Raw genomic sequence first — 25,735 nt, 5'->3', positions numbered from 1 at the left:
CTGACGGAACTGGACAGGTTAGATGCAGGAAGAATGTTCCCGATGTTGGGGAAGTCCAGAACCAGGGGACATAATCTAAGGATAAGGGGTAAGCCATTTAGGACTGAGATGAGGAGAAACTTCTTCACTCAAGAGAGTTGTTAACCTGTGGAATTCTCTACCGCAGAGAGTTGTTGATGCCAGTTCATTGGATATATTCAAGAGGGAGTTAGATATGGCCCTTACAGCTAAAGGGATCATGAGGTATGGAGGGAAAGGGGTACTGAGGTGAATGATCAGCCATGATCTTATTGAATGGTGGCGCAGGCTCTAAGGGCCTAATGGCCTACCCCTGCATCTATTTTCTATGTTTCTATGTTCTATGTTTCTATATATGTCTAAGCCAGGATAGTGTGTGACTTGGAGGGGAAGTTGGAGGTGATGGTGCACCTGCTGCCCTTGTTTTTCTAGGTGGTGGAGATTGCAGGTTTGGTGAGTTGCGTTAGTTTATCATGTACACAATGCAGCCACGGTGCGCCGGTGGTGTAGGGAGTGGATGTTTAAGGTGTTGCATGGACAGCCGATCAGAATGAGGTAAGAGTTATGGTGAAGATTGAAGAAAGTTCGGCTTTTCAGCCTGGAAATGAGGTAGCCTTATAAGGGTATAGAAGATTGTTCGGCATATATGAAAAATTTTAAACTCCAAATGTTACTTTAAACTCCGGAATAGCAAGCTGACGTGTTTCAAGCTAGAGAAGGGTACTTTTAGGACTGATGTCAGGAATTTCTTTTGACACAAAAGCGTCAGCTGTGGCTCAGTGGGTAGCATGCTTGCCCCTGAGCCAGAAGGTTGTGGGTCCATAGACCCACTCCAGGAATTGAGCACAAAAAAATCTAGGCCGACAATCCAGTGCAGCGTTGAGGGAGCGCCACACTGTCGGAGGTGCCATCTTTCGGATGAAACGTTAAACTGAGATCCTGTTTACTCTATCAAGTGGACCTGGATGATTCCATGGCAATATTTCAAAAAAGAGCAGGGGAGTTATCCCCAGTGTCCTGGCCAATATTTATTCCTCAATCAACATCATTAAAACAGATTATCTGGTCATTATTACATTGCTGTTTGTGGGAGCTTGCTTGTGCACAAATTGGCTGCCGCGTTTCCTACATTAGAACAGTGACTACACTCCAAAAGTACATCATTGACTGTTAAGTACTTTGAGACGTCCGGTGGTCGTGAAAGGCGCTATATAAATGCAAGTCTTTTCTATAAACTTCCAGGTCGAGCATTGTAAGCTAAAACCCTGGAATCATTTAAGAAACAGCTGAATGCTCCTGAGTTAGGATTTCGCTAAATGATGATGCCTGAAGATGATCCGAATAAACTTCCTCGTCTGCAATGATCTTGTCCAAAACACACACAGAACCACCCAGGATCTGCTCTCTCGCTCTCTGTTTGAATGCACAAACTTTATTAAAATTGTTGCCCACTCCAGGAAGGTAGTGCGCGCTGATCCCGCGAGAGTTAGGCCGGAGCCGGAGGCGGCTCTTGGCGGCCGTTGCCGGAGTGACAGGATCCAGGCAACGCTTCAGGATGTGCGCGGGCTGCGTCCAGAAGGAATATCCCGACAGGGTGAGCGGGGCCGGGGCCGGGGCCGGAGTTAGCATGTTCAGTGTGTCGGGGGGAGCGGGCCGGGCTATTGCGGCTCGAGTTGTCATCAGATCAAACCTGCCAGGGATTGCTGACTGGGAGCCACACTCATCCTGATTGAAATAGGCCATCTGTAGCTGGACATGTTTTAAGTGTGTTTGCAATCTGTGCCACTCGCTCCCGATCGTGAATTTCATTCCCAGCTGTTCCTTGAAGTCGGCATCTGTGTCAGGGAAATGAGATGCGTGCTGTATGAGTTGGTGCCACGGTCGTTCACGGGATGTGGGCGAGGCCAGCATTTATTGCCCATCCCTTATTGCCCTTGAGAAGGTGATGGTGAGCCGCCGCCTTGAACCGCTGCATTTGGTACAACTGAGTGGCATGCTAGGCCATTTCAGAGTCAACCACATTGCTGTGAGTCTGGAGTCACAAATCAGCCAGACCAGGTGACGATGGCAGATTTCCTTCCTGAAAGTACATTAGTGTACCCAGATGGGTTTTTACAACAATCTGGTAGTTTCATGGTCATCATAATTAATTGAATTTAAATTCCCAAGCTGTTGTGGTGGGATTTGAAGTCACGACTCCGGATCATTAGTCCAGACCTCTGGATTACTAGCCCAGTAATGTAACTACTATGCTACTGTACTGTACAGCACAGCGTGTGTGTGTGTTCCTGCATTCTGTGCAAGTGACAGATGGTGGGTCAGCAGTTCTTCATAAAGTGGAATTCCAATCTTTCTTGTTTCATGCTAGGGGCGGGGTGGCGGCGGGGGAGGGAACTGGATGAACTTGAGTTTTATAGTCTGAACTCGCATCTAAAGATTTTTTTTCTTCTTCTGCCTCTTCTGCCCATTTGTTTCTTTCTCTCCTGAAGGTATTGAATCCTTTTTGAGATTTGGTTCCATGGTTGTCAGTTCTCTATTAATGTGTAAGGCTATTCAACCATGTGAGTCAAAGCAGCAGAACCTGAGCCAGTCTTTATCTGATAGGTACAGTCTGCTACTTGCATCAGTGATGGGGAGGAACCCAGGCTGACCTCCCTACACTGTATTCAAGGTGTTTTGGTGCTAAAATAGCCCCTCTGCTGCTGCCTCAGCCAACATTAGTAAATTCAGCACAGATTGGACATTCGAACTAGGACTATACTCGGCTGTGTGGCTCATTATTTTGGTTTGCCCAGGTTGGCTTTGAATTTTTGAGGCCTCTTGAGTAATGTTGCACATTGAGGAGATACTGCATATTCATTTTGAATGCTTGGATGATTAAGGACTTTTAAAACATGCTGGGGAGTTAGCATACAGCCTTTTCATCATGGGGATCTGGGTTGAATTCCCATGGAATTAAAGTCTTTTGTATGTAAGGGTCTTAAATGAAATGACTCAGGCAGTCTCAGCGTGGATTCTGTTCATGAGGGTCACAGCACAAAATTTTCCTTGACTCAGCACAAATGAATAATCTCACTCAGCAAGCCATAAGGATGGAAAGTGGAAAAAGTTAGAAACGTGCAGTAGGAGTTATTGTTCAGACATTTTTGGGAACACTAGTTTGAGTTAGACTTCGGAGTATTTGATGCTAATGCAAGCTGCCAGAATTAGAAAAATATAATTTAACTTCCCAGCACTAATGGTTCACTGCTTTATGAGCACAAAACAAAAGTCACTGGGAGGAATTGAAAATAAAGCTAGTTACTTTGGGAATGAGAGTTGAGTAGCAGTACTGTATATGTGGGATAATTGCAATGAGACAGCGATTGATTTAAATGGTCTGATGCCATCATAAATCGCAGGAGTGAAGTTTTCAATCTCTTGGCTCCCAAGTTTGTTAACCTCTATTGCTGCCAGCTATTTTCCCACTTAAAAAAAAAAGTAGTGCTCATTATTAAATTCATGTGAGTGGCTTGTTTAATATATGTTTGACACAGCTCAAAAATCAAAAAAAGCTAGCCACAGCAGCAGCAGAATCGGCAGCGGGGGGTCGGGGTCGGTTCTGGCAAGGTCCGGGGGATCGGGACCGGCGAGGAGAGGATGGAGGAGCAGAGCGGTCGGAGCCCAGAAGTGGAGCAACATGGACAAGACCAAGGGAAGGCGCAGCACAGGCCAATAGCGAGGCTGAGAGTTAGCGAGGCTCACATTGTGTACTGTAAATTCCATGTAGAGAGAGGTCCTGTGGGAAGGAGGAAGGAAGGAGGACAGTAGGAGTATGTTTGAGTTTGTGTGTATGCATTGGCACATGCGGCCGAGCCTGGTCTCCAGTCGTCTTGGATCCCCTTGCCACTGGACCAAGACCTTGCTCCGTCAAGCCCATGTGGTGGCTGGTGTGCAACGGCCACCCCATGTTAAAAGGATTCATGCACGGGCATCTTCCACCATTTAAAATTAGTTCATCAGTCACCTGAGTACTCATTTTTAGTGTTGAAGCAAGTCATCCTTGACCCCGAGGGACTGCCTATGATGATGATGATGATATGTTTGACATTTTTGCCGGTTTTCTTTTATTATTTCTGTCCCTTACTCTTGAGTGAAGTTGGAGAATGATTGTATGTCAGGCTGATATAGTGAAGGGTAATGTCAGACATGAAGGTGTACCGCATCATGTGACTCGTATGATACACCCCTGTTGTTTTTTGTATGATAGCAGAATGCAGGGAAACTGGGGTTGTAGTTCATATTGCTTGCAGATATCTGACTTTGTCCATCCCCCCCACTGTCAATCAGACACTGTCAACCACGAGGGTCTATGGAGCGTCCTCCTCCGTTTCGGATGCTCCCACAAGTACGTCACCATACTCTGCCTGCTCCACGACGACATGCAAGCTGTGATCCTTACCAATGGATCCATCGCAGACCCAATCCACGTCCGGACCGGGGTCAAGCAAGGTTGCGTCATCGCCCCAACCCTCTTCTCAATCTTCCTCGCTGCCATGCTCCACCTCACAGTTGATAAGCTCCCCGCTGGAGTAGAGCTAAACTACAGAACCGGTGGGAAGCTGTTCAACCTTCACTGTCTTCAGGCCAGGTCCAAGACCACCCCAACCTCTGTCGTTGAGCTACAGTACGCGGATGACGCCTGCATCTGTGCACACACAGAGGCTAAACTCCAGGACATAGTCAACATATTTACCGAGGCGTATGAAAGCATGGGACTTACGCTAAACATTAGTAAGACAAAGGTCTTACACCAGCCTGTCCTCGCCGCACAACACTGCCCCCCCAAACATCAAGATCCACGGCGTGGCCCTGGACAATGTGGACCACTTCCCCTATCTTGGGAGCCTCCAATCAACAAGAGCAGGCATTGATGATGAGATCCAACACTGCCTCCAGTGCGCCAGTGCAGCCTTCGGCCGCCTGAGGAAGAGTGTTTGACGATCAGTCCCTCAACACTGTCACCAAGCTCATGGTCTACAGTAATGGCCGTAGTAATACCCGCCCTCCTGTATGGCTCAGAGATGTGGACCATGTACAGTAGACATCTCAAGTCGCTGGAGAAATACCACCAGTGATGTCTCCGCAAGATCCTACAAATCCTCTGGGAGGACAGACGCACCAACATTAGCGTCCTCGACCTGGCCAACATCTCCAGCATTGAAGCACTGACCACACTTGATCAGCTCCACTGGGCAGGCCACATAGTTCGCATGCCAGACACGAGACTCCCAAAGCAAGCACTCTACTCGGAACTCGTCCATGGCAAACGAGCCAAAGGCGGGCAGAGGAAACGTTACAAGGACACCCTCAAAGCCTCCCTGATAAAGTGAAACATCCCCACTGACACCTGGGAGTCCTTGGCCAAAGACCGCCCTGAGTGGTGGAAGTGCATTTGGGAGGGCGCTGAGCACCTCGAGTCTCGTTGCTGAGAGCATGCAGAAATCAAGCGCAGGCAGCGGAAGGAGCGTGCGGCAAACCAGGCTCCCTGCCCACCCTTTCCCTCAACAACTATCTGTCCCATCTGTGACAGAAACTGTGGTTCTTGTATTGGACTGTATAGCCACCTAAGAACTCATGCTAAGAGTGGAAGCAAGTCTTCCTTGATCCCGAGGGACTGCCTATGATGAAGACAATCAGTCTCCCAGTGAAGATGCAGATTGTTATGTTTTCCTGCTATTATGCCTGCAGGCTGGCTCCGGTTTACCTTTGTGTGTGTCCTCTTCAGTGTATTCTCTAGACTTTATGGTTGTGGGAAATTGTAAAAAATCAACTCCCTTGATGGCTGAATAGCCAAATGTACCACATAATACTGTAATGAGTCACATAGCTCAAGAAGGCCGCATGTTGAGTCTCGGAGGTTCCTGAGCCAGCTGATTTGATATTGGGGGTAATGCAGGTCGAAATCTGTGCCCCTGTGGGTAAATGATCGAGGGTTTCCAGTTCTCGTCACTACCCAGTGAGCCCTGTAAATATATCTGGATGTTTGGTAAGGCTGGAATGAAGCTTGGTTGTCCTGCATGTTGTAACGGCTTCCTTGCTCTTTTTGCTTCGTTGCTTTAAACGTCGAATTACGCACACACTCGGTAGTAAAGGCAGGATCGGGTCTTTTATTTAGACATTCATACTAAACAAACTCTCTGCTTGCAAAGGCAGCTCTCCAAGCAGTGACACACCTTTCGAGATTTCAGTGTCACTGGTGTTCGTGTGTTTGTGTGTGACAAAAGCCAGTTCCATCTCTTTATACCTAAAACGCCTTTGAACTCTTATTTATTTGCATTTAAACAATCACAGATAACTGCTTTCTGAATTACTTTACACAAACCAGATTATTTAACATACAGATATGATCAAATAGTAACAAGGTACTCAAATACGGACAATGTCGTGAATTACTATTATTCACATAGTAACAAGGTACTCAAATACTTAACATCGTTTAACATACAGATGATGTCATCAAATAGTAACACGGTGCACTCAAATACTTAACATACAATGACCAGCCATATGAGCTTGTTCAACAGCATTGTCCAGTTTTTTTCGAACACGACATCCGGAGTAAATCAAAATGATCAGCACAATCAACTGAAACAGCACCAGCATAAGGACAGGTTGTATCTTTGTGTTCACGCCTATTGCCGTCGGGCTCCATCCAAACAATGACTTCCACCAGCTTACATGTCCAATCTGGTCCAAAGTTGTGCAAACGGTCTCGATTTCCACAGTGTGATGATTAATGTCCACAACAATTGCTTGATTCAAACTCTAGCTGTTGAAATTTTGTACTCCATTTCCGCATTTTCTTCTTCCACATAGCAGCACGATTAGGGTCAAAGTAGAGTTGCTGCAGATCCCAATTCTCAGGAAGCCATTTTAAAGTTCGTTGGTCTGTGATCATCACATCCATTTTCACTTAAAAGTCAACTTTCAATTTTTGATGTTTTCGACTGAATTCCATGCTGTTTACATTCAGAAATGTAAACTCGCAATCGATGTCTTCGACCAAGTCTGTTGCCCTCTGCACAGGTTTTAACAATTTTCTCTGCTTTATGGGAGAATGTAACAACATAGAGTAAAGGATGACGGAAATGCTGAATAGTCAGTCGAGAGACCCAATCCTTCTCTCAGTTCACCCTTCGGAACTGCTGTAATTTTCTCTCTCGACATTTGCAACGCACCAACTTCTATTTCGCATCCTTTAAGATCGTATTTATAACTCCCACATTTGAGCTTTTCACTGAACATCTCATCAGTTCTGAGACAGCCCATTCCTGCAGAAACTTTAAATGCTTCTGAGCAAGCTTCTCCCACTGCTTTCATCTCTGACTGTTCTGTAACTGCTCCTCTTGCATCTGGGGTGATGGGGTACTGTCTCTGAAGAGGGGAATCCCCTTCCTTGTGCTCCCACACTGAACCCCACCCCTAACCACTGCCATGATTGAATAGCCTGCTGACAGTCACTATGCATGAAGAATGGCCACTTTGAAGTACAGGAGGACAGAAGCATCTTATGAAACGGTACCCTAGCAAGGCATGTATTGCATATTTCTTTTTCTTTGCTGTTTTTTAAGCGAGCACTGGTGCATTTTGCAACCACATGTCTTTCGCACGAGAGTAGGTAGCAGGACAGGTAGATAAGGCGGTTAAAAAGGCTTACGGGATACTTTCCTTTATTAGTCAAGGCATAGAATATAAGAGCAGGGAGGTCATGCTAGAACTGTATAAAACACTAGTTAGGCCACAGCTAAGGTACTGCGTACAGTTCTGGTCACCACATTATAGGAAAGATGTGATTGGATTATAGAGGGCACAGAGGAGATTTACGAGGATGTTATTTGGACTGGAGAATTTTAACTATGAGGAAAGATTGGATGGGCTGGGTTTGCTTTCTTTGGAACAGAAGGGGCTAACGGGATATTGAAGTGTATAAAATTATGAGAGGCCTAGATAGAGTGACTAGGAAGCACTTATTTCCTTAGCAGAGAGGCCAATAAGCAGGGGGCATAGATTTAAAATAATTGGTAGAAGGAGTAGAGGGGCATTGAGGAGGAATCTTTTCACCCAGAGGGTGGTTAGGGTCTGGAATGCACTGGCTGAAAGGGTAGTACAGGCAGAAATCCTCATCACATTTAAAAAGTACTTGGATATGCACTTGAAGTGCCGTAACCCGCAAGGCTACAGACCAAAACATGGAAAGTGGGATTAGGCTGGATAGCTCTTTTTTGGCCAGCACAGACATGATCGGCCGAATGGCCTCCTTCTGTGCCTTAAATTTCTGTGATCTTTGCACTTAAAGCACCACTGAACATGCAAACCTGAGGGGGATACCAATGACAGGACTGAAGTAGATAAAAAAAAATACATTGAAACAACAACAATTTGTATTTATATAGCGCCTTTAATGTAGTAAAATGTCCCAAAGCACTTCACAGGAGTGTTGGAAGACAAAAAAAATTTGACATGAGCCATATAAGGAGAAATTAGGGCAGATGACCAAAAGGTTGGACAAAGAGTTAGATCTTAGAGGAGGAGAGGTATAGGGAAGGAATTCCAGAGCTTAGGGCCTAGACAGCTGAAGGCATGGCCACCAATCTTTGAGCAATTAAAATCAGGGATGCTCAAGAGGGCAGAATTAGAGGAGCACAGATATCTTGGTGGGTGTGGGGCTGGAAGAGATTACAGATATAGGGAGGGGCGAGGCCATGGTGGGATTTAAAAACAAGGATAAGAATTTTTAAATCGAGGCGTTGCTTAACCAGGAGCCAGTGTAGGTCCACAAGCACAGGTGTGATGTGTGAATTAGCACATGGGCAGGCGATGATCTCAAGTTTACATAGGGTAGAGTGTGGGATGTCGGCCAAAAGTGTGTTGGACTGGTCAAATCTAGAGGTAACAAAGTCATGGATGAGGGCTCAGCAACTGATGTAGGGGCTGAGACGGGCGATGTTACAGAGGTGGAAATAGGCAGTCTTAGTTATGGCGCGGATATGTGGGCGGAAGCTCATTTCAGGGTCAAATATGACACCAAGGTTCCGAACAGCCTGGTTCAGCCCCAGACACAAGTTGGGGAGAAGATTGGAGTCAGCGGCCAGGGAACGGAGTTTGTGGCGGGGACCGAAGACAACAACTTCGGTCTTCCAAATATTTAATTGGAGAAACTTTCTGCTCATCCAGAAATAGATGTTGAACAAGCGTCTGACAATTTGGAGACCGTGAAGGGTTCGAAAGAAGCGGTAGTGAGGTAGAGCTGGGTGTCATCAATGTACATGTGGAAACTGACACTGTTTTCACAAGATGTTGCCGAGGAGCAGCATGTAGATGAGAGATAGGTGGGGGGCACAGATAGATCCTTGGGGGACCCCAGAGGTAACGATGCGGGGGCGGGAAGAGAAATCATTGCAGGTGATTCTTTGGCTACATTTAGATAGATAATGATGGAAATAGGCGAGTGCAGTCGCACCCAGCTGGATGACATTGGAGAGGTGTTGGAGAAGGATCGAGTGGTCAACCATGTCAAAGGTTGAAGATCGATCTAGAAGGACAGGGAGGGTTAGTTTATCTTTGTTACAGTACAAAGGATGTCATTTGTGACTTTGATAAGAGCCATTTCGGTACTGTTGTAGGGGCGGAAACCAGACTGGAGGGATTCAAACATGGAGTCCTGGGAAAGATGGGCATGGATTTGGGAGTCGACAACACGTTCAAGTACTTTGGGGAGGAAAGGGAGGTTGAAAATGGTGCAAGGACGGAGGGGGTCAACGGGATTTTTTTTGAGGCAAGGGGTGATGACAGCAGATTTGAAGAAGAGGGGTCAGTACCTGAGAATCATTAACAATGTCAGCTAACATGGGAGCCAGAAAAGGAATTTGGGTGGTCATCAGTTTAGTAGGAATGAGATTGAGGGAGCAGGAAGTGGGTCTACTGGACAAGTTGAGCAAGGTGATGTTATGAGGAGAGATCAGAGAAAAACTGGAGAAAGATGTGAGTTCAGGGCTAGGGTAGGGGGGAACCTTAGAGGAAGTTTGGCCCAGTGGGCTAGGAGAAGGAACGGAAGTGGCAGAGGCAGCTGATCAGATTGTTTCACACTTAGTTACAAAGAAGTCCATGAGCTCCTTAGAATCATAGAAATTTACAGCACGGAAGGAGGCCATTTCAGCCCATTGTGTCCGCGCCTGCCGACCAAGAGCTATCCAACCTAATCCCACTTTCCAGCTTTTGGTCCGTAGCCCTGTAGCTTACAGCACTTTAAGTGCACATCCAAGTATTTTTTAAATGTGGTGAAGGTTTCTGCCTCTATCACCCTTTCAGGCAGTGCGTTCCAGATCCCGCCACCCTCTGGGTGAAGAAATTTCCCCTCATATCTCATCTAAACCTCCCCCCAATTACTTTAAATCTATGCCCCCCTGGTTGTTGACCCCTCTGCCAAGGAAAACAAGTCCTTCCTATCCACTCTATCCAGGTCCCTCATAATTTTATACACCTCAATCAGGTCTCCCCTTAGCCTCCTCTGTTCCAAAGAAAACAGACCCAGCATCTCCAACCTTTCCTCATAGCCAAAATTCTCCAAGCCAGGCAACATTCTCGTAAATCTCCTCTGCACCCTTTCCACTGGAATCACATGTTTCCTGTAATGTGGTGACCAGAACTGCATGCAGTACTTCAGCTGCAGCCTAACCAGTGTTTTACACAGTTCAAGCATAATCTCTTTGCTCTTGTACTCCATGCCTTGACTAATAAAAGCAAGTATTCCATATGCCTTCTTAACCACCTTATCTACCTGGCCTGCTATCTTCAGGGATCTGTGGACCTGCACTCCAAGGTCCCTTTGTTCCTACACTTTTTAGTGTCGTACCATTTAATACATATTCCCTTGCCTTGTTTGATCTCCCCAGCTGCATTACATCACACTTATCCGGATTGAATTCCATTTGTCACTGTTTTGCCCACCTGACCAGTGCATTGATATATCTTCCTGCAGTCCGCAGACGTGATTCCAGGATGGTATGTTGCCTCCCTGGTGCCAGGGTCAAGGATGTCACCAAGCGGCTGGAAGACATTCTGGGAGGAGAGAGTGAACAGCCAGAGGTTGTGGTCCATAACAGTAACGATGACATAGGTAGGAAGAGGGATGAGGTCCTGCAGGCAGAGTTTAGGGAGCTAGGAGAGAGATTAAAAAGCAGGACCTCAAAGGTAGTAATCTCTGGATTACTGCCGGTGCCACATGCTAGTAAGATGCGAAGTGTCCAGGACTTCCCACATGGCACAGGATGTGCACTCCACGGGACTGAGCTGCCCTGCCTTGACAGTAGTTAATAGAGTTGGAACGATCGAGCAGAAATAAACTTTAAAAAAAAACATAGCAAAACACACTCAGCAGCTACTGACCAATCAGCTCTTACCCTCTATTTTGTAGGCTATGAAATACTTAGCAGAAAAGAACATTAAAACTTAAAAAAAAAAAGTATTTTAGTTAATTCATGAGGTTTTTTTAAGTTTAGAAATATCACTTGTCTATGTTTACTTTTAAAATCGCGGCTCTTAACTCACACCAATGCCCAAGGTTAAAAAAAGAGAAATGGAGAAATACTCACCAGCCAATCACTTACCTGCTTTGCTGTGATGTCACACTTTGATTTCATTTTACTTCTTACCCGCCCAGGTTGCTTTGTGCTGCTCACAGTTCGCTCGATCTCCGCTCTCCCGCTGTGTGCTGCTGCTTTTCAAGCCCCGCTCCGGTCCGGTCTCGCGTTATTTGGGCATTCCTCTCGATCTCGTCTCCTTACAGTAGTTGGAGGTGAGAGTGGAGGAAATGGGGGGGGAGGGGTTTAAGAAGACGGTTAGCAATAGTGAATAAATCTGAGGATTATCTTTGCATTCTAGAATGATTTTGGAATAGTGGGCAGTTTTGGCAGATGAGAGTAGGACCCCGTAATGCTTTATATGGTCCAGCCAGATCTGGTGGTGAATGGCTATCCATTAAAATATCCGTTCAAGTCTGTGTCCCTTGGACTTAAGAGAGCAAAGATGAGGGTGGTACCAGGGGGAATGACCAGGGTGAGAGAATAATGGTTTTAATAGAGACGAGAGCAGCAAAGGTGGTGGTGAGGGTGTGGTCGAGCAGATTGTTAGCTGCAGAAATGTCGTGGTGAATGGAGGGACAAAAGCTGGACAGTTGGGATTTTGTAAATGCAGTTGTCAGGAGAGTTGGAAGAGATTTTTTTCCAGGCGCAGAGACAGAAGGAAGTGGGGTTGGCAGGGGCGGGGGTGGGGGGAGGTGGAAGAGGGATGTGGGTGGCAAGTGACACGAGGAATTGGTCAGAGATGGCCTTATCTACGATTGACACGATGGGAGTAGCGAGGCCATGAGAGATGGCAAGGTCGAGGAGGTAACTGTGAGTATGGGTTAGAAACATAGAAAATAGGTGCAGGAGTAGGCCATTCGGCCCTTCGAGCCTGCACCGTCATTCAATGAGTTCATGACTGAACATGCAACTTCAGTACTCCATTCCTACTTTCTCGCCATACCCCTTGATCCCCCTAGTAGTAAGGACTACATCTAACTCCTTTTTGAATATATTTAGTGAATTGGCCTCAACAACTTTCTGTGGTAGAGAATTCCACAGGTTCACCACTCTCTGGGTGAAGAAGTCTCTCCTCATCTCGGTCGTAAATGGCTTACCCCTTATCCTTAGACTGTGACCCCCTGGTTCTGGACTTCCCCAACACTGGGAACATTCTTCCTGCATCTAACCTGTCTAAACCTGTCAGAATTTTAAACGTTTCTATGAGATCCCCTCTCATTCTTCTGAACTCCAGTAAATACAAGCCCAGTTGATCCAGTCTTTCTTGATATGTCAGTCCCGCCATCCCGGGAATCAGTCTGGTGAACCTTCGCTGCACTCCCTCAATAGCAAGAATGTCCTTCCTCAAGTTAGGAGACCAAAACTGTACACAATACTCCAGGTGTGGCCTCACCAAGGCCCTGTACAACTGTAGTAACACCTCCCTGCCCCTGTACTCAAATCCCCTCACTATGAAGGCCAACATGCCATTTGCTTTCTTAACCGCCTGCTGTACCTGCATGCCAACCTTCAAATACTGACGTCCAGTGACACCCAGGTCTCATTGTACCTCCCCTTTTCCTAATCTGTCACCATTCAGATAATAGTCTGTCTCTCTGTTTTTACCACCAAAGTGGATAACCTCACATTTATCCACATTATACTTCATCTGCCATGCATTTGCTCACTCACCTAACCTATCCAAGTCACTCTGCAGCCTCAAAGCATCCTCCTCGCAGCTCACACTGCCACCCAACTTAGTGTCATCCGTAAATTTGGAGATACTACATTTAGTCCCCTCGTCTAAATCATTAATGTACAATGTAAACAGCTGGGGCCCTAGCACAGAACCTTGCGGTACCCCACTAGTCACTGCCTGCCATTCTGAAAAGTACCCATTTACTCCTACTCTTTGCTTCCTGTCTGCCAACCAGTTCTCAATCCACGTCAGCACACTACCCCCAATCCCATGTGCTTTAACTTTGCACATTAATCTCTTGTGTGGGACCTTGTCAAAAGCCTTCTGAAAGTCCAAACACTCCACATCAACTGGTTCTTCCTTGTCCACTCTACTGGAAACATCCTCAAAAAATTCCAGATTTGTCTAGTATGATTTCCCTTTCACAAATCCATGCTGACTTGGACCTATCATGTCACCTCTTTCCAAATGTGCTGCTATCACATCCTTTAATAATTGATTCCAATTGGGGAGTTTACATGGAGGGAGAGATTAAGGGAGGATTGGAGGCTAGTGAACTCTGAGGAGAGGGAGCATAATGAATTGAGATGGAGGTTGGAATCACCAAGGATGCAAAGTCACTCAGTGCAGAGGCTGAGGGAGGAAAGCAGTGAAGCTATCTTGGTGATAAAATTTTAATGGTACTTGTGTGAGCGGGTAGAGAACGAGATTTTTAAATGAGAGGTGAGGGGGGGTGAAACTAGATGAGATGCTCAAAGGAGGAGAAAGTGCCGGAGGGGTAGGGGGGACAGACCAAGGTGTGATTTGGTGATGAGAGCCATACTGCCACCACGGCGGTCTGGGCGGGGCAAGTGGTAGAAGGTATAGCGAGGTGGGGAGGTTTCATTTAGGGGTAAGGTGTCATCGCCCTTCAACCAGGTTTCTGTCAGTCATGATGTCGATGACATCATCCATGATAAGCTCATGGAATGCAAGGGCCTTGTTCAGAAGTGAATAGACATTCTGGACGGAGATGCGGAGCGAGGCGGTGATAGCTGATCCACTGGCAGATTCCACAGGGTCAGTGCTGGGAGATGTGAGTTGGACGGGAGGAGATTGGAAAGATTAGCCTCCAGCGGGCATGCTGAGCGAGAAAGGTCAGCGAATGAGGAGGATGGGGCAGTTGGGGTTGCTGCTCATGAGGCAGGGACGAGTGCCACAGTGGGACCTTCGGAGGATGCCAAGAGAGGCACAGAGGGAAGTTGTAGGCTTATCTAAGGGGGAGTCAAGCCTGGGACAACGGCAGGAGAGAAATGAAGGGTTGGGGTAGGGATTTGGGAGGGCAGAGTACCCGGGGGAGGAGAGATGAAAGGAGGCATGTTGACAGGAGGGATAGAGAGAAAAGAAACGGGGGGAGAAAAAAGTGGAAATTGAAGTGATCAGCACTAGTCTGAAGCGGCAGTCAAAATGCATACACGAATGGATACGGAAACACTCACGTTACATAGGCCTGGTTATGTGCCGATTATTGGGATACATATTTTCTGGTAGTAATGGGATAGGTTGGAGACAATACAGAGTTAGTGAAAGTCAAAAGTTGAATTGGGTGGGATGCAGTTGGCATGGAGCAGTACCAAAATGTTGGCCAAGTTCAGAGACTGGTGTAGTGGGCAAGTGAAATCCAGAAGCTATTTGAAGGATAGAGAATTGGAAGGTGGAGATTATTTTCATAGGAATGAGAATTGGGGATTGTGGTGCAGAGATATAGGGAGGTTAGCGTTGATCAGCAGCCAACAAAGCTGAAAAACCAGTTGAACGAGTCACCCAACTCAGCAGAGAACCGCAACAGTGGGGGAAGATGACCTAACGTAATATGTCCTTACTATACAGTACAAATGCACACGAGGCCCATACTCGAGAGAGAAGGTCACTCTGTACCAGTCCTTTATTAGCCAGCACTGAAGTGGAGAAGATGGGTGGAGCTTCCCCTTTTATACCTGAAAGTCCAGGTTAGGGGTGCCTCCCACAAGTTCACCACCTAGTGGTCAGTGTTCTTACGGTGTACAACTTAGGTCAGTTTATACATGGATTACAATGACAGTAGAATACATCACATAACGTTTATTAAAAAACATTTTAAGAGCAGAATCACAGCAGATGTCTACTGTGTAATCTGGTGTCATCCAGTGCAGAGGCTTAGTGGTGTAGTCCAGTGCAGAAGCATAGTCTTGATGTCCAGAGAAGTCCAGGAATTCAGAAACCAAATTTGAGGAGAGAATTCAATAGCTCAGTGCGAGAAGCAGATAGCAGAGGGGTGGGGGATGGGTAATGGCGGTTTAAAAAAGAGCTAAAATGCACCAACTAATGGAGCTAGGGGAACTTAAACAGTGCAAGTGAGGAGATTTGGGAAAGAAAAGACAAGGGATGGCGGCAGAGTCCCATGGATAGAGGTGAAGCACTGAAGAGCTGCATATGGAACTGCCAGCCTAGCTGCAGCCATTTTGTCCAAAGCAGAATCACTAATATTTCCGCTGGTTTTGTTTTGAAGCTGTGTTTTTGCAGTGCATTTTAGAAACACTAGTGATGGCACAATGTTTCTGCTGACAGGCACCTTCGATTAGCAGCATAACCAGCAGGAACGTGATGGTAGTGTCGCCCTAGTTAGTTATCGGCTCACACCTGAAATTTTTGGATGTTGAGTGAGGGCAGAATTGAGACTGATTGTGATGAATCTATGGTAAATGGCCATAACATTCTGGGGCAACACACAAAGATTGATTACTTGGATAAGTTAGTAGAGGGTTGCTGCTGTCAGCTTAGCCTTGTCCCAGGTGACTTACAATCCTCAGAATGGAAAAACACACCTCTACATAAAATGCAAACTAAGGCATCTATTGTAAGTGATACCTTGGAGAACTTGAACCTCACTTTGTAATTTTCAACGACACCTGAACCACTTGTTTGTGTCATGTAACCAGGCCAAGGTATCAACTTTCTTGATTTTTAATCAGGCTGGTTCAGGAAGATAACTTCCCCAGCTGTAAGATAAATCTATCTTGTACCTGTGCATCCATCTATAATATATTGAAAAAGATGAGCGGTCTCAGAACTCCTGCGATACTGCATCTGTACATGGCCCGGTCAAAGAAATAAGTGACAAATTGGAAACCTTGGGGTGCCTCTTAATGTTGTATCAAATCCCAATGGGTACCTTTAGTGAATCCACAAACCAAGTGGAGAAAGTGGCGAGTCAAAAACTTCAATAGAAATCTCAGAAAGGATTAGCTACATCTGAGCACTTTGTAGCGAATCGGTGCACTGTACGCTAATAAAAGAAGTTGAACTACATGAAAAGATTCCCTGATCGGCTCACCTTTAGTATTGTCATTTTGTTGTTGTAGTCAAAGATCATTCTTTTTAAAATGAGACGACTTACATTTTAAGTGAAGCATTTACAAGGTAAAATTAAGGCTCCTCTGATGTCAGTGAGTTTATACTGAGAAGTTGAGCCATACAGACCAGGAGGATCTAAGCCTGTGCTGAGTTAGCAGATCTCAGCCTGGGGGCAGTACAATTGACCTCAACACCTATAGGTCCAGGAGGGGAAAATCAGGGTTCTTCTTTTCTCACTATCCAGTAAACCTGTGGAAACATCGGGTAAGGAAAGGAATAGGTGTGGCTGTGATGCCAAGTAGCTGCCCTGCCCTTACCATCGAGGCTCACATATAAATAATGGGTGAAGTGCCATGTGGTGGCATCTAGCATCTGTCAATACTTTGGGGGGGAAAAGGAGAAATTGAACAAGAGGAACAATTCTGTGCCGTATGTTTCTATGATTCTATAAAAACGGGGGTGTGGCTCTAAGCACGGCTGCTCTTTCAAAGAGCTGGCACAGGCATGATGGGATGAATGGCCTCCTGTGCTGTACATTTTCTGTGATTCTATGATTTTTGGCAGAAAAATTAGCACGTATATGGATCGCAGCAGATGGAGAAAATTGTAAAGTGGAAGTAGTGGAAGATTTCAAATCAACCAGAAACACAAATGAAGCCCCCCTCCCCCCTCCCACCCCGAGTAGTAAGTTGTGGATTATACTCGAACTTCCCTTCTACCCCTACCCCCCCAAAAGCTGGGTGAAGTTTCCATTTGTTCACTGCCAGTTGCATTTCCCATTGCATCTAACCTATTGGCTATCGATCCCTTTCTCCCCGCCCCCCCCCCCACCTCCCCCGTCACTGTTTGCAGTTCTCCCTCAAAGGTTACCTCTGCTGTGCTTCAATTTCGCTTTTGCAGCAACCTCCACACACACTCCCCTTCTAACCCTGCTTGACCTAAAAAAAATTAAATTGATCTTGACTACTCATGTGCAACACCACAGGAGAGCAGCTGATGTTTGCACCCTCTGTAAACTTCAGCTAATCCAAAACTGCTGTCCATACCTTAACTGGCACCAAGTCCCGTTCACTCATCGCCGCTGTGCTCGCTAGCCTACATTGGCTCCCGATCCAACAACACGTCAGTTTTAAAATTCTCATCCTTGTTTTCAAATCTCTCCATGGCCTTGTCCTTCCCTATCTCTGTAACCTCCTCCAGTTATGCAACCCTCCAGCATCTCTGCTCCTCCAATTGTGGCTTCTTGTGCATCCCTGATTTTCATTGCTTCATCTTCGGTCCTAAGCTTTGGAATTCCCTCCTGGAACCCCTCCACCTCTCTCTCCTTTTAAGATGCTCCTTAAAACCTACTTTGCTTGTCCTAATATGCTCTTATGTGGCTTGGTGTATAATTTAGTCTCTTAACGCTCCTGTGAAATACCTTGGGATCTTTTACAATGTTAAAGATGATATATCAGTGCAAAATGTTAAAATAAATTCTTTGTACCCATGTGCACAACACTACTGTTGGAAACCTTGAATCACATTTGATACTTTTTCACAATGAGCACATAGAAGCATAGAATCACACAGCACAGAGGAAGCCCATCATGCCTGTGGCGACTCTTTGAAAGAGCTATGCAAATAGTCCCACTCCCCTGCTGTTTCCCCATAGGCCTGCAATTTTTTCCCCTTCAAGTATTTATCTACTACTTGAAAACTACTTTAGAATCTGCTGCCATCACCCTTTCAGGCAATGCATTCCAAATCGTAACAACACGCTGCGTTTAAAAAAGAAAATCTCCTTATCTCTACTCTGGTTCTATTGCCTGTGCCCTCTGGTTACCGACCTCCTGCCAATGGAAACAGTTTTTCCCAACTACTCTATCAAAGTCCCTCATCATTTTGAACACCTCTATTAAATCTCTTCTTTCTTTTTCTTAACCTTCTCTGCTCTAAGGAGAACAATCCCAGCTTCTTTAGTCTCTCCACGTAACTGAAGTCTCTCATCTCTGGTACCATTCTAGTAAATCTCCTCTGCACCCTCTCCAAGACCGTCCTAAAAGAGTGGCGCGCAGTACTCCAGGTGTTTTAAGGTTCAGCATAACTTTCATGCTTTTGTACCTATTCCTCTAATTTTTAAAACCATGGATCCCTTATGAATTTTTAATTGCCTTCTCAACATTTCCTGCCATCTTCAAAGATTTGTATCTGTAAATCTTGCACTGCCGTTAAAATTGTAACATTGAGTACATTTTCCCCGTTGGTGTTAGCTACACTGTTTACCGTTACCCTCTTTTAGTATGTGCCTATAAATGTGACGTGGCTGCGATGACCCTTTGAGCAAATGGCCTCACAGCGTGAGTTCTCCTCGACCCTAACCTTGCTGTACCTGAATCATGCTTACTGTCTGCTGCGCTGCTTGTTGTTTTATAAACCCAGTTGAGAAAATCAGAGAGCAGATCACCTTGGCCTTCTTTGGTTCACCTCCTTGTAACTGGTTGCAAAATGGGATTGGCAGTACCCTGGAAACAGGTCATCTCCGAAGGGGAATTGTAAATGTTGCAAAGGCGTTTGTAAGAATAAGAGACATAAATAATAAAAGCACAGGTGTACCTAAGCTCATGTGTGAATCTATATATTTTTTTCTTCCCATACAGGGCAATACCTGTTTGGAGAATGGCTCCTTTCTACTAAATTATGTGGGTTGTGTTGAGTGCAGTAAAAGAGACTTTGTGCTAATTACCAATCGAACCCAGGAAGATGACGATGGAGAGGAAATTGTTACTTATGACCGTAAGTTACTGGCTATGGAATCCAAATTAAATATTCAAGCAGTGGAAAAGGCAATACCCACAGACTGTAATACAGTATAGATACAACGTCTCAAATCCAGCAATCTTGGGACCAAGATCGTGCCAGTTTTTGGATTTTTCTAGATTTCGGACAAGAAAATCAATAAAACCAGTAGCCTATCTTAGACTTATTTGAATGTATCAGAGGAACAAGGAATACATTAAGTAGAATAAAGTCTATTATTGTAAGGTAAATATAAGGATAAAATAATCTGCATTCCGACACCGTACACCTCACTCAGTCTTTGCACTGACGCACCTCTATCTAATTTCTGCAGTAACTCCACTTTCTTGGCAATTGACAATGAATTATGTTTCCTCTTTGCACTACCTGTATTACCCATTGGAGTATCTGTTGGCCTTTTTGACATGGTTGGAATGACAAACAATACAAATTCACATTAAATCACAATAAACACCCGAGCATACAAAGAGCGTACGTATGCTACTGAGACAGACAAAATACTAATGGTGGCGTGGGTCGGGTCGGGCCAGGTCAAGAGTCATTCGGCAAGGATCGGACAGATCGCATGCTATTTAAAACATAGCGGCGAAGCCGATAACTAGTCTGGCCCGATGGTTTTTGGACAATAATTTCGGATTTTATTTTACTGAATATCAAATGGGATTTTCTCACAAATGTCTGGTTTTCGGACAGCCGGATTTGAGACGTTGTACGTGTTCCTGGAATTGGCCAGTGTGTTGGATTGGAACTGTTAAAGAGACAATTTTTCCTGAAACAGGTGAAAATTATTCTTGGAATCCATTGGCTAACAGTTCAGACAAAACGTGATATTTTTCCCTAAACTAAAAAAATCTTGGTTTTATGCAGTAAAATTGACTGAAAAATTGCAAACATTTCTTGTCTTTTTCTATCCGATGTGTGGGTATGGAAACCAGTGTCCAGTTGTTTGACCTGTAATTAAGAAGAGGCATTGCAAATATTTGTCTGCACTGATGAAATGTAACTTGGCATATCCAGGGCCTTAAGATTGCACAGCATGAATATTAGTGCAGGAATGTTGATGCATTTGTGCAAAATTTCCTTGCCTGCTATTTTAATGGAGGTATTAACCTGTTTTAACCTCTCTCTGAAAATAGCAGACAGAGGAATTTTATACAAACACATAAAGCATTAGAACGCTGCTAGTCATGTAATTTGAAGACCCAAGAATAATTAGAAACATTGACCACACCATGTGGTGGTGAAATATATTTAAAATCAAATGTATTATTTCCCTGTAATCATTTTTGATTGACACTCAATAAACATGCACTGATTGTGTAATGGTCATTAATCCATCAACATGCTATCAGCATCGTTCAGTGACTGAGAGTGCTCAACATACTGTTGTAGGCATTAGGCACCTGCTGAATATATCTAAACTCATATAGGTTTAAAGTGGCCACATATAAAATGGCTGCCCAAGCATGATGGGAACTCAGTTAGTCAAGCAATGAACTGTTGACTGAGGCTGACCGAGCAATGACCTAGTGAGGCCCACTACCGGGAATGCCTTGGTCATCCGCTTGAGACAAGATAACTATAACGAACCATTATAGTACCTGGTATGGAATGTCCTTAATCAAGGACTTTGCACAGCAGAGCCCCGAGGAACAGAGATAAGGGGGGGCCTACCTCACATAACGAGGTCATTAATCAGCCCGAGCTGACAAGAACCGAACATACAGCCCCTGAGGTATCAGGGGAATTCTATTTGGTTAAAGAAACCTATATGTAATCTATAATCGTTATGATTGGATTGTGTCCAGCCGAAGTGGGCTGAGTAACTGTAATGAACTATTGTAAAACATATAAATATCGATTGAATTTCTTTGTTCGGTGGAGTGAGGTGCCTGGATCTAGACCAGAGGCTTCCTCCCCGCCGGCGTAATAAAAGGCCGCTTTGGCATTGGAACCGACTCTGAGTGTTGAGTGATTCTTCCGAGAAAACATTCACGCTAACAATACCATCAACTGCTGCCAGGAAAATAAATCCTTAAAATAAAACATGCCCATGAAGTTTTCAGCAAGTTGTGTACAAAATACTCAGTGATTTCAAGGCTCTAGTTTCATCCTGGGGTTTAAAGTGGCATTTATTAGCTGCTTGAGATTTGCTTTTGCAGCTTGACGTTATATAATGAGGCCCCGTGTATCTATTGCTGTGAATATAGTGTGCTGCACTACGGCAGCAACCCTGAACCAGGTCCATTTGTTGCATTCTCAACTCTAATCTGTGTTTCCATCATCTCTTCCAGATGTATGTCAGAATTGCCACCATATTATAGCACGACATGAGTACACATTTACTGTTGTTGATGACTACCAGGTAAGGGCTATTCAGTGCTTTTTAAAACTTGTAATTCTCAAAACAATTTTCCACATCCAACACCATGGTTTAGTTTCGTGCAGAGTCCATGTTATGTGGTGTAGTTTTGTGTCTGTTGCAGTACTATATCAGACAGTTTTAGGAAATCTAACATGATTGGGCCATTTTGCTGTACTTTGTGATGTTCTCCTTCCATTGAACTTAAAAACTGGTTTAAAGTCAGTTAAATCCAGACAGTGGCTGATGCTTTTCCCACACTCTTATTATCCTGACCCTAACCCTAACCCAACCAGGCTGCATTGGTATCTTGGGGAGGTCTCTTCCGTCCATTGGAAGGGAAGAGACCTCCCTGTGTACTGTGACTCCCTCCATTAGCACCTAGAGAGAGTTATGAGAGAGCTTTGGTGCAGCCGTGCACCTTTGTGCAGTGTTTGCAGTACCTCAATGCTGCAGAACACTGACAGAACAATGTAAAAAAAAAGTTGGCCATGCTCCCTTTAAGGCAACTGGCTGATGGCATGTCATCAAATGACATCATCAGACCAGCTTCCTGTTAATTGGCCAGGAACCTCGCAAGGCAGGCTTAACAAGCCCAATCTAGGGAAGATTGTTGTGAGGGGGCGGGCTGGAGCTGGGAGCGCCTTCCCCACATGCCACCAATGCCGGCCGCCCTGGGCTCGCCATGGTTGACGAAATCGCGGCCTTAAAGTCTATGTACTCTAACTTTTTGTATATACGGAAACACTGAAAACTAAAAGTGGTCAGGAGCACTTGTAAAACGAAGAGCAGTGCAGCGGAATCCTTTTAATTTCAGTTGCTTCACTTTCACTAAATTGAAATAGGTGCTTTCTTGGCTCTATGGAGGAGTTTTTCAAGTGCTGCTTTTTTACAATTGTCTGACATGAATTAGCTGTTAAGTGCTCTAGATTGAAATAATTTGCCTCTAAAATTACCTTCTCTTTCAGCTTAATGACCTTTAGTTCTTGTTCGTGATTCACTGACTAATCAACTAAGTAAAGGGGAAGTGTTTTCTTCAGACACTGACCACCTGCATTGTTTTGTTTTTTTCATTAGGACAGGGTTCAGAAATTCAGTTAGCAGAAATTCAGTTTAAAAATTGCATTGCACAGTAACCACGTTTAACATGGAGTCGATAGTCGTGTCATTACAGCAGTACTGATGTTAGCTGAAGTATTCAACATTTTTTCCCCTTTTTATTCCAGGAGTACACCATGTTGTGCATGCTGTGTGGAAAAGCGGAAGACTCTATCAGTGTATTGCCTGACGATCCTCGGCAAATGGCTCCTCTCTTCTGAAAGCTCTATTTCTGTACAATACAGAGCAGATGCTTCGGGTAGGGAGTGCAATAAGCAATTCCAGCTGGAGAAATGAATGTCAAATTGCAGTGCATTTCACAGAAATGAAAACAGATGTCCATTTCTCGTCATGACTAAAGGAGCTCCAATAATAAATCTCTTCACCACCCTTTCCCAAAATGAAAGTTAGTTTGTTTTTATTCTTGTGAACATTGCCTTTACCAGCACTGACTTGTATCTCAACCATTTCAGACTCTTGTGTGTCTTTTTTTCAAATGTATAATTTTAGTGATCTTTCAAGTTGAAGCAATTGCATGCACCCTTAGAGAGAAGATAAACAATCAAAAGATGTTTCTACTTTTAATCCCATACGGAGAGTGATGCCAAACAGACCTGTGCTGCACTTACATGTTGTCCTTTGCCTCCTCAGAAAGCTGAGCCTCTTGTTTTCTGAATTGGCTTCCGACAGGTCCACAGAACAACATTTTTTTACCCCTGAGAATTGGATGAGGCTGGGTGCTATTCACACTGCCATGCTGTACAGGCTCAGCACATTTAGTAGGTCCCAGGTTGTCCCAGTGGCAGAATACAAGGCCAATAAAAATAGTGGATCTCTGCTGCAGCTGACTGTGTTCAGGTCCGCCTCTTTATTTTGAAGAGTTGCATCAGCTAATGGAAAAACCCATATTGGTGGTAGATCAAATAAGTTAAAAGCGCCTTAAAATTGCAGAATAACATTGCAATATGTTAAACTTTGCTCCAAGAGTTGTATAATTCCTGAAAGACAGTTGGGTTTAGATTAATTATGTTCCTGTAAAATTTCACAATTTCACAAAAATATATTGAAGTGAACCACAAAGTTGTCCCATCTTTTTCAGAAAATGAGTTTTAAAACATGTGTAACTCAGGGAGGAAGTCAAAATTGTGGCTGTTTGAACAAATATCTTCCTTAATTTGATGGCTTTGATAAGTATTTTGTCCTTCAGAGGAAATATAAATATACATTACAAATAGCTCCCAATGACCTGACTTGGGCTTTCAAGTGCTAAGAATTTATTATCCTGTGTTCACTTGTATTCCATTTGGCTAGATAATGATATACAGGAAGGGTCTCTTAATGACATACAGCACGAGTCATTTTATCTATTGTTCTGTTGAATAAATTGAATTTTTAACTTTGATGCAATCTGAACCATCAAATCTGTTCTATTTTGGTTTATATGCCTTCGCTAATCAGTGAAATAAAACTATGTCACAGCCATATAGTACGGGTCATGCAATGCATTATTGCTGTAAGTTAAATCACAAGCCTATTAACTACTGCAACTGCAAACCACTTTCAAACTGATTTGCAAAACTAGACTGAATGGCAGTCTTTGTACTGGAAATAGATTTCCAAGTGGTTCAGCAGATTCACCCCATGACTGCAGCAACTGATGCATGTGACACTTGAGCAGTTATTTAGCACTCAGCAGACAAATAACCAAACATGTCCTGAATAAAGTTCTGGCTTGCTTATTGTTGCCCATGTTTTTTGTAAGTTAACAGGTGCAAAATATACTGAGTTTAGGTATCTTTTTATGCACACTATAAAGTCAATTCAATTGATATTTATTTACATCGGCCAAATCACTTGGGCACAGTGATACATTTTCCAATCCAGGAACAGGCAGGCTTGTTGGCACTTTACTTTTGATATTCCCCACAATATTTTCCTGGAGACAGCTGGGGTGGGGGAGAGTCGAGGGGGTGGGGGGATAGACAAAACTAATTATACAAGTCATCAGGAGCCCTATTCATCAGCTTCTTTATTGCTCTTTTTTTGCTATGTCATCTCAGCTTGACTGCTGTAAAGATTAACATTTTAAAATCATTTTGTTAATGATCTTGTAGTTTGCAGTCGTTTGAAGGAAGTCCTTCAGCCAAGAGGCTGTGTTGACATTCCTAAACTATTTGTGGCTTATTGCTGTCTTTACTCCAACTGTACCTCACTGGCAGCTATATGCTATCCAAAAATTTACAGCTTTTTAAAATTGTAACAACTTTGTTAATGTAACCTGCTGAATTCTATTTGTCAGTAGTTTTGAAAAAAAACACTGTTACATTGTATTCAAGTTAATAAATAAACGATGCAAAGGTTTGTCAATGTTTTTGTGACCATATTTGGTTTGATTTGTTTATGTTGGCATTTAGAGAGAGGAGGCGCATGAAGTCTGGTAAATGTGACCCTGCAGCCAGACATCTGTTGCATATTGCGTGTAAAGGGCTGAGTAATGCAGTTGATCACAAGTTGCAATTGCTGTAGTGAAATATTGATGAGATGCCCACTTTAAGCAGTCCTTCAGGCATTGGGCTCATTACTTAATGTCCAAGTCTTTCAAAAAATATAGCAAATTGAGTAGAACAGTATACAAATGCAAAGACAGATTGAAAATACAACTTTCTTTTATAAATGGTAAAATGACCATTTGTTTCATCATTGTGTTCATTGCCTGACTTGCAGTTTAATGCGCACTGCCATTACAGCTATGTTAAGAAATATATATGCTTCCTTTCACTTTGC

General features: G+C 44.2%; 1 protein-coding gene across 1 annotated transcript; it reads left to right on the top strand.

Annotated features, from left to right (window-relative positions):
* Positions 1-1,492: 1,492 nt before the first annotated feature.
* churc1 (churchill domain containing 1) lies at positions 1,493-25,322 on the top strand. Its single transcript, XM_070877416.1, has 4 exons — positions 1,493-1,612; positions 19,332-19,467; positions 21,786-21,856; positions 23,080-25,322. Exons 1-4 carry the CDS (start codon positions 1,574-1,576, stop codon positions 23,170-23,172), a joined length of 339 nt encoding a protein of 112 aa, XP_070733517.1. The 5' UTR covers positions 1,493-1,573; the 3' UTR covers positions 23,173-25,322.
* The last annotated feature ends 413 nt before the right edge of the window (positions 25,323-25,735 follow it).

Source organism: Pristiophorus japonicus, chromosome 4, assembly GCF_044704955.1.
Source record: "Pristiophorus japonicus isolate sPriJap1 chromosome 4, sPriJap1.hap1, whole genome shotgun sequence".
Taxonomy (NCBI): Eukaryota; Metazoa; Chordata; class Chondrichthyes; family Pristiophoridae; genus Pristiophorus; species Pristiophorus japonicus.
The sequence above is the reverse complement of the archived record's forward strand: the minus strand, read 5'-3'. Positions and strand labels throughout refer to the sequence as shown.